Here is a 7,186-nt window from a genome sequence, read left to right as displayed (position 1 = left end):
GGTTAGTGGTTGCTAATGTCCAATTTCCTTACACAAATCCAACAATATTTAATTGAATTCTACAATTATTTAATCTAAATTACAATTGTGTTACATTGGTCCAAGCCAATTACAATGCTTTATTTCTAACGACTCAATACTTAGGCCTTGTTTAGTTCACCTTATTTGAACTTATCTGATTTAGTCTGATCTGATCTAATCTTAATGTCTGATTTGACCAAACTTTGACCTTAAGTGTACGATAATATATAAAGAAAAAATATATCAAGTGGGATCTTGTTAGATTCGAAATAATGTGTATTGTATTAATATGTAATTTTCATAATTTTTTTCATTACGAAATTAAAGATATTTAGCAACAAAAAATTGCATATAAAACGATGATCTGATTTGAACTTATTTTTTCTGAAATAAGTAAAAATAAGTTGAATTAAACAAGACCTAAGCACATCCTAACAAACATACAAATTGATAATATCCAAGCATAAGCCATACATCATAGAACCATAAAGTAATTAGCTTCCACGTTTTAGTATTAAACTAAACTTATTGACATTCATACGACAATGTATTGTATTGTATTACGAATATACATCGAGCGTATTTAATTCGAAACAATAGTTCATTTAGTCCACCTAATTACCCCTCTTCTACAAATGATAAACCCCACTAAAAGGGGAAACAAAGCCGCAAAACGAGAGAAATTACACATAATTTTGTCTATTAAACATACCCGCGCTATAAACAACAAACCCACAAAAACCACCCTCCAACTTTCTCTCTCCTCCTTCTCTCTCTCTCTCCTCAGATCCACTCCCATGGATCTCTCACCGTCGACACCGCCGGCGACGACATCTCCCACCGTCGTCGTCGGCGGCGCAAAGAAAGAACCCAAAAACTCCGGTCAAAAACTCCGGCTAATGGTCAGCTTCAACGGCCACATCCTCCCTCGTCCTCACGACAAAACCCTTTTCTACGCCGGCGGTGAAACCCGCATTATCTCTATCCCTCGAAATTCCTCACTTTCTCTCTCCTCCCTTTTCTCTCACATCGCTAAATCCTTCTTTAATGGGTCCCTCAATTTTCTCCTCAAATACCAGCTCCCTAACCATGACCTCGACTCCCTCATTTCTATCTCCTCTGATGAAGATCTCTACAATATGATTGATGAATATGATCGACTTTTGTCTTCGGGTTCGCGTATCAGATTCTTTCTGTTTAAGAAAGAGGAACCTGTTCGTGATTTGAAATGTGATGATGATTGGTTTGCTGATGCGCTCAAGGTCGCGAGTTCGAGTCCTGCCAATAATAATAATAATAATAATAATAATAATAATAATAATAATAATAATAATAATAATACCAATAATAATAGTAATGATTCTTCGTCGTCGGCGCCGGAATCGATTGTTTTGGAGAGTAGTTCGTCGTTTGGGTCAAATAGTTCGTCTTCGAATTCTCCCGGGAAGAATAATAAAGTGGGTGTTGCGGATGATTTTAAGGTGGTTTTGCCTTCTGTTGATTCTCTGGGAAGGTAATTTAGTTTACTATTTTTCAAATTTTGAATTTATATTTTTTATTTACTTTCGTAATTTTATTATTATTATTATTATCATTTTTTTGTGGGATGAACTTTGAGTAATTGAAGATGGAGGATGAAATATCAAATATGTGGGTTTTGTTTGGTTAATTTCTAGGATAAAATTTGAAGAATTATTTGTTCATAAAGTACAGAAATTATTTAAGTTTTCAAGTATGATGTTTTCCTGCAATTTATTTGATTTAATTGAGAAATGAAAGAAAGCAAACATAGCTATCATATTATCTGCCTGAAATTACAATATTCAAGTTTAATGAGCTTTAGGTTTTTGCAATGTTTGGTTTGGATTGGATGGTGATTCATTCTATTAAGAGGAAGTACAAAATGTCAACGTTTTTTTTAAAAAAAATAAATAAAAATATTGTGATGTCAATTAGAAGTAGTTAATTGTCTTTGTAGATATCTAGCTAGATTGCAGCGGAATGTTGTTTGAACTGGATCCATAGGCGGAATTCGTTCTTTCGGGTAGTTGGTACTTTGTACGGAGTACATGTTTTGTGTTTTTGTAACTAGGTTGTGTATATCATTGAGTTAATTGGCGATATTTGGGTTATTATGGTGGTTTTCCTGAAACACTGAAACAGTATCCGTAAAGATATAGATTGGTTAGAGCTAAGACTTTCAATGGACTTTTGGAATGACCGAGGTATGTCAATGGTGGTGGTGGTGGTGATGGTGATGATTGTTGGATGTACAGAAACGGGTGAATGAATATTGTGCAGTTATACACGGAGTAGGCTATTCAGGTTTCGGTCGCATGTGTTGATTGTCCAGCAGTTAGGTCTATATGACCTGGGCAAAACCTCTCCATGTATGGTGATAATTTGCAGTGGCTATATGAGATTTGATTTTTGAAAGTGGTGATTGCTTTAGTGATTGGAAATCCTTTGCTGTTTTATGTTTGATGCTAAGTATAGGAAAGGAAAGGTTGCGGAGGTGTGATAATTTTTATGAAGTACTGGGGTCCGTGATCTTCATTCGCCATGCCAAATGCTCTAGGCTTTATGCAATATTTTGAGAAGCTCCAAGAATTTTCAATGGGTTTCTTTATGTTGAGGCTGTACATTCGTACATGCTTCGTGGTCAGTCTTGATATTTACTTACATGATGCTAGTCCAAGTTTCCAAATTAATATGCACATGTTTATAAATCAATTCTGTCAGTAATAATGCCATAATTGTCTCCCTATGCAGTGATCCTTTGATGACCAGATCTCAGTGTAAATTATGTATATGCCTTTGCTTTCCTGTGTTGTCTGTCATTAAGCCTGTTGACCACCAGCAAATGTGCATTGGGCTCATTGTCTTTCAATAAAGTAAACATTAGGTTTAATTATCATCTACTATAGTTCGTTAAGAATTTGGTGACTATCTAAGGATTAGAACATTTTCTTATTTTAAATTTCTTTTAATTATGTTTTTGGGTGGGGGTGTTTGCATATACATATTAATTGCTAGTAGTAAGGGAAGCTGTTAGATGTAAGTAATATTTTGGATCTTAAGACTAGTCTACAATTGATCCTACACTTATTTCTTCGGTAGTTTGATTTCTCCACTTTACATTCTGAACTCTGCATTTATAATATATACGAAGTATTTTCTGAAACGAATGTCAGTTTATTGTGGCGTTGCGTAATGCATTGATGGATCATGTCTTGGAATGCTGTGTTCTAGCATTCACCTATTGGTCATCTTGAGTAACTAATCTTGGTAGTTTCATGGATTGTTGTATTTTACAGTGACTGCAGCATTCCCAGCCCAAACTTCAGCCAGCAAGGAATTGTGTATCAAGACGCATCAGGATTTTTTGACTCTAATCCTGCTTCTGTGAACCCTGTTGAGACTGAAAGCAATGCTTCTGATCGTTCTCCTCGGAGTGATATTCTGACTTCTGTTCAGGTTTCTGGTTATATGGTATCTAAACCAATGGGTAAACCTCAGCACCAGTCCCCACCTCAGCCACCATCACTAGCAACAGCAACGCCACATTACATTCACTATGCTGCTCCTCAATCCAATTATGCTCCCCAATATTACCCAAATTCTATACCTGTTGCATCTTATACTCCAATGTATCCAACTTATGTCCAACCACATCAACCTGTCCAATATCAGCTAAATAAGCCATACCCAGTCTACATGATGCCTATGGGGCAAACACAAAATCTGTATGATGCGTCTATGCCTTGTACTATGACAACTGCACCAAACGTTGCTAGGAGTCAACCCCATGTGCCTTCAAATCCTGTTGTGGTTTCACCCCCGATAATTTATGAAGGTTACAGTAAACCTGCTACTCCAGCATCTGAATATGCTTCTGAAGTATACATGCCAACTGCAATGGCAACCCAACCTGTGACTTTGCCTGCAGTGCATCAACCAGCTCAGCCTGTTACTGTTCCTCCCATTGAAAAAACTAATAATATCAGTGAATATGAAGATCCTATGCATGCCCAGATATACAAAACTCAACCTTCTGGTCTTATATTGCCTTCTCAGCTTCAAATGGCACAAAGTGCAGCAACAGCGATGCTTCCAGAAAGTTTCACTCAGTTACAGTTGGAGAGTACTAAACATTGAGGATTCTGACCAACGGAAAAGTGCTGCTTCGAAAAACAGTTTTGAGTAAGAAACATAGAGTTCAACAGTGTAATTTCATTTTCCCTGCTTTTCCTCCACTTTTCTTTTTGTATTGCAGTATATCGTCTTGTTGCTCTAATACATGTTTGTTTAGTATACATATTTTTGACCTTTTTTTTTTCTTACTTTTTTTATATTCACAAGCTTAATCAAAGAAAAGGTGCTTTTTCTGTAAGCATTGTGGTTCTGATTATGTAACATTTTGGTGAAGTAATGTATAAGTATTTGCTGTTATCTTGGATTTGTTATTGAAGTATCAAAAATGATTAATTGATTCTTTTGTATCTATCGTCAGTATCTTATGATTCTTATCTAGGAATCTGGTTGTGTCCTTGGTCCGTACTTGAAGACGCAGGAAACTGCAGAATTATATAAGTGAAATTTCACGTGGAATCAAAATTTGGAAATTAGTTGGCGAATCTTTACATGCATACTTATCATATCCTACTAATCTAATATACTCTATGTACTGATTACAAAATCTCCCAAAATAAAGAATCTGAAGAATCTGGCTTGTATGTACAACAATGCTTGAATGTGATTTTATTAAATGAATACTCAAAGGTGATTAATTGTCTGTGTCTGCCTTCAAGGGGACTGAGTTTTCATCCTCAATCTGCTCATTAGCAAAATATTTTGCGATTTTGAGCATTACTTTTCTCCTTCTTTTCATAGATAAAGAGGTTGAAGTGCTTATTCGTCTTGTAGCCGGAGAGCCAGATCTTCGCAACTTGGCTTGTCTTAGTGGGGTTGAGCTATAATCATGATCTTTTATTGATCTCCTCCCCTGAAGGCTCTTCCGGCTATGGTTTATCTCTTTTTGCTGCTGCTCTGTTTCTGAATCCTCCACGCTTTCTAATTCTTCCATCCTCTTGACCTCCTGCTCTTCCTCTAGCTTCAGCTCTTCAATCTCCCTCTCTACCAAAGCAGTTTCTATCTTAACCTCTCTCTCACTGGCCATTAATGCTTCTGCCCATGCCTGAGCAGCTGCCACTTTCTTGTCAGCAGTCTCTCGAGCTCCAGCTGCACATCCTGTTAAATATTCGTACTCAAATTTTGATATTGTGATGGTAGATTTTGTCTGGGAAGCCCTTGCTTTCACTGCATTTTCTACAAGGGTCTGCAATTTCTCAAGAGCATTTGCTTCTGAAGTTTTGACTACTTCTAGCGCTTTAATTACAACCTGTAGTTTCTCTTCCTTAGTATCATTTTCAGATTCAATTTTCTGAATCTCAGCCCTGATGCAGTCTGTCTCCTCTTTCAATTTCTCCTCCTCTTTCTTTGCTGCCTCCTTATCTCTTTTTAAGCTCTCTAAAGCAAGGGATAGAGATGGTAACATTGACTTAGCCTTTTCCTCAGATGCTCTGGCAACTTCTAACTTATCTTTGGCCCTTAGAAGTGTTGAGTTCATCTTCTTTATTAAATTTTTGGTTTCTGCTTCCTTTTTTTCAATTTCACCCTTCTCCTTTGTCATGTTTATCAGCTCGATTCTTATTATATCCATACTACCCATAAGCTGAAACCCTTCTGCTTGGATAGTCTCCAATTCTTTCCTTGCTGCTTCCAGATCTTTTGTGACTGTCTTCAAAGCAGAGTCGTTTAAACTTACTCTTCTCTGATATTTACTGTCCATTTCCTTAATCAAATTCAGCTCATTCTGCAATACATCAACCTCTGAAACTGTAAGCTCTAGTATATCTTCAAGATATTTCATTTTCTCAATTTCATCTCTCAATATACCGATCTTTTTTCTAGTTTCAGCAATCAGATTTGAATATCTTTCCTCTTCTTCTTTCTTCTGAGCTTCAATCTCTGCAAGTTCTTTCTGTGCCTGGATTTGAGCTAGCTCAACCAAGACCTCCTCTTCTTTAGCTTCTTCAATCTCTATCCTTAATTTATCAGCAGCACTCGTATAAAACTTGAGTCTTGAACCAGCAGCATCTGCTTCTTTTTCTGCCCTGAATTTCTCTTCAACTGCTCGTTCTATCTCAAGTTTAATTTTGCTGATATCTCTTTTGACTGCTTCAACTTCTTTCACGACTTCTTCATACTGAACATTTTCCTCTTGGCCAGGTAGTTCCTCAACTCTCTTCCCCTTCTGAAACTCCTTAGCCCTTAATTCCGACTCTTGTATTTGTGATGTGAGCTCCCTAACTAACTTTTTCGCCTTCAGGATTTCGAACTCAGCCTGGTTTATCTCTGACTCCGCTATTATCCTGTTTTCATTGATTTGGTTGATCCTATTCTTTGCAACATGAAGTTCTTGAGCCTTTGAAGAACTTATCTGCTAAGTTCAACCAACCGTTAGCACGAATAATCGAATATATATACATGTAGTATTAATCTAGTAACAAATAAGAAAGTGATAATGGAGAATATACTCTATTTACCTCAGAGTTTGAAGCATTATTCAGAGACTTCTTATATGTATTAGTGACTTGATTAATCTTCCTTCCTCCACCATACTTGTTAATGGCTGCTTTTACTGACCCAGTTGTTCTCCCATTTACTAATTTGCTCCCATCCATCTCAACCAAACACTCGAAAAATCTCTCCTTTCTTGCTGAGATTCGCGGTATATGATAATAACCCAGAATCTGGATTCCTGTATTCTCTACAAAGGTTCATATTTTTGATTCATTATTTCTGTACTTTGTGTTATAGAGGAAGGCCACAACCTAAGTTTGAGAACCTAAGATTAGAAGAAAATAATGTTTGGTTGTTATTGTTACAAGTCCCCAATAGTGTTGCTAGCCATCTATCCAGTGGGACATGCATGATGCTTGTGCTTTCTTTTTCAAGCTTTTAAAGATTTTGGATGAAAAATTGTCAACATTAATACGAACTTTGAGCGATCCGCTAAAAATAAGTTAAACTTTTATTATTTCAGAATAATACAAACAAGAGTTTAACTTGTTTTTAGCGGATCGGTCAAAGTGACAACTTT

The 7,186-nt window shown here is 36.5% G+C and overlaps 2 protein-coding genes across 2 annotated transcripts; one reads left to right on the top strand and one right to left on the bottom strand.

Annotated features, from left to right (window-relative positions):
• Positions 1 to 677: 677 nt before the first annotated feature.
• On the top strand, positions 678 to 4,473 carry LOC110728254 (phosphatidylinositol 3-kinase 2-like). Its single transcript, XM_021907929.1, has 2 exons — positions 678 to 1,534; positions 3,339 to 4,473. Exons 1-2 carry the CDS (start codon positions 819 to 821, stop codon positions 4,177 to 4,179), a joined length of 1,557 nt encoding a protein of 518 aa, XP_021763621.1. The 5' UTR covers positions 678 to 818; the 3' UTR covers positions 4,180 to 4,473.
• LOC110728253 (protein PLASTID MOVEMENT IMPAIRED 2-like) lies at positions 4,351 to 6,965 on the bottom strand. The gene is made up of 2 exons (XM_021907928.1): positions 6,630 to 6,965; positions 4,351 to 6,523 (listed from the first exon to the last, which is right to left on the bottom strand). Exons 1-2 carry the CDS (start codon positions 6,765 to 6,767, stop codon positions 4,808 to 4,810), a joined length of 1,854 nt encoding a protein of 617 aa, XP_021763620.1. The 5' UTR covers positions 6,768 to 6,965; the 3' UTR covers positions 4,351 to 4,807.
• Between the last annotated feature and the right edge of the window lie 221 nt (positions 6,966 to 7,186).

This window comes from Chenopodium quinoa, unplaced genomic scaffold (assembly GCF_001683475.1).
Source record: "Chenopodium quinoa cultivar QQ74 unplaced genomic scaffold, ASM168347v1, whole genome shotgun sequence".
Classification (NCBI taxonomy): Eukaryota; Viridiplantae; Streptophyta; class Magnoliopsida; order Caryophyllales; family Amaranthaceae; genus Chenopodium; species Chenopodium quinoa.
Note: the sequence above shows the minus strand (reverse complement) of the source record. Positions and strands in the feature narration are given on the sequence as shown.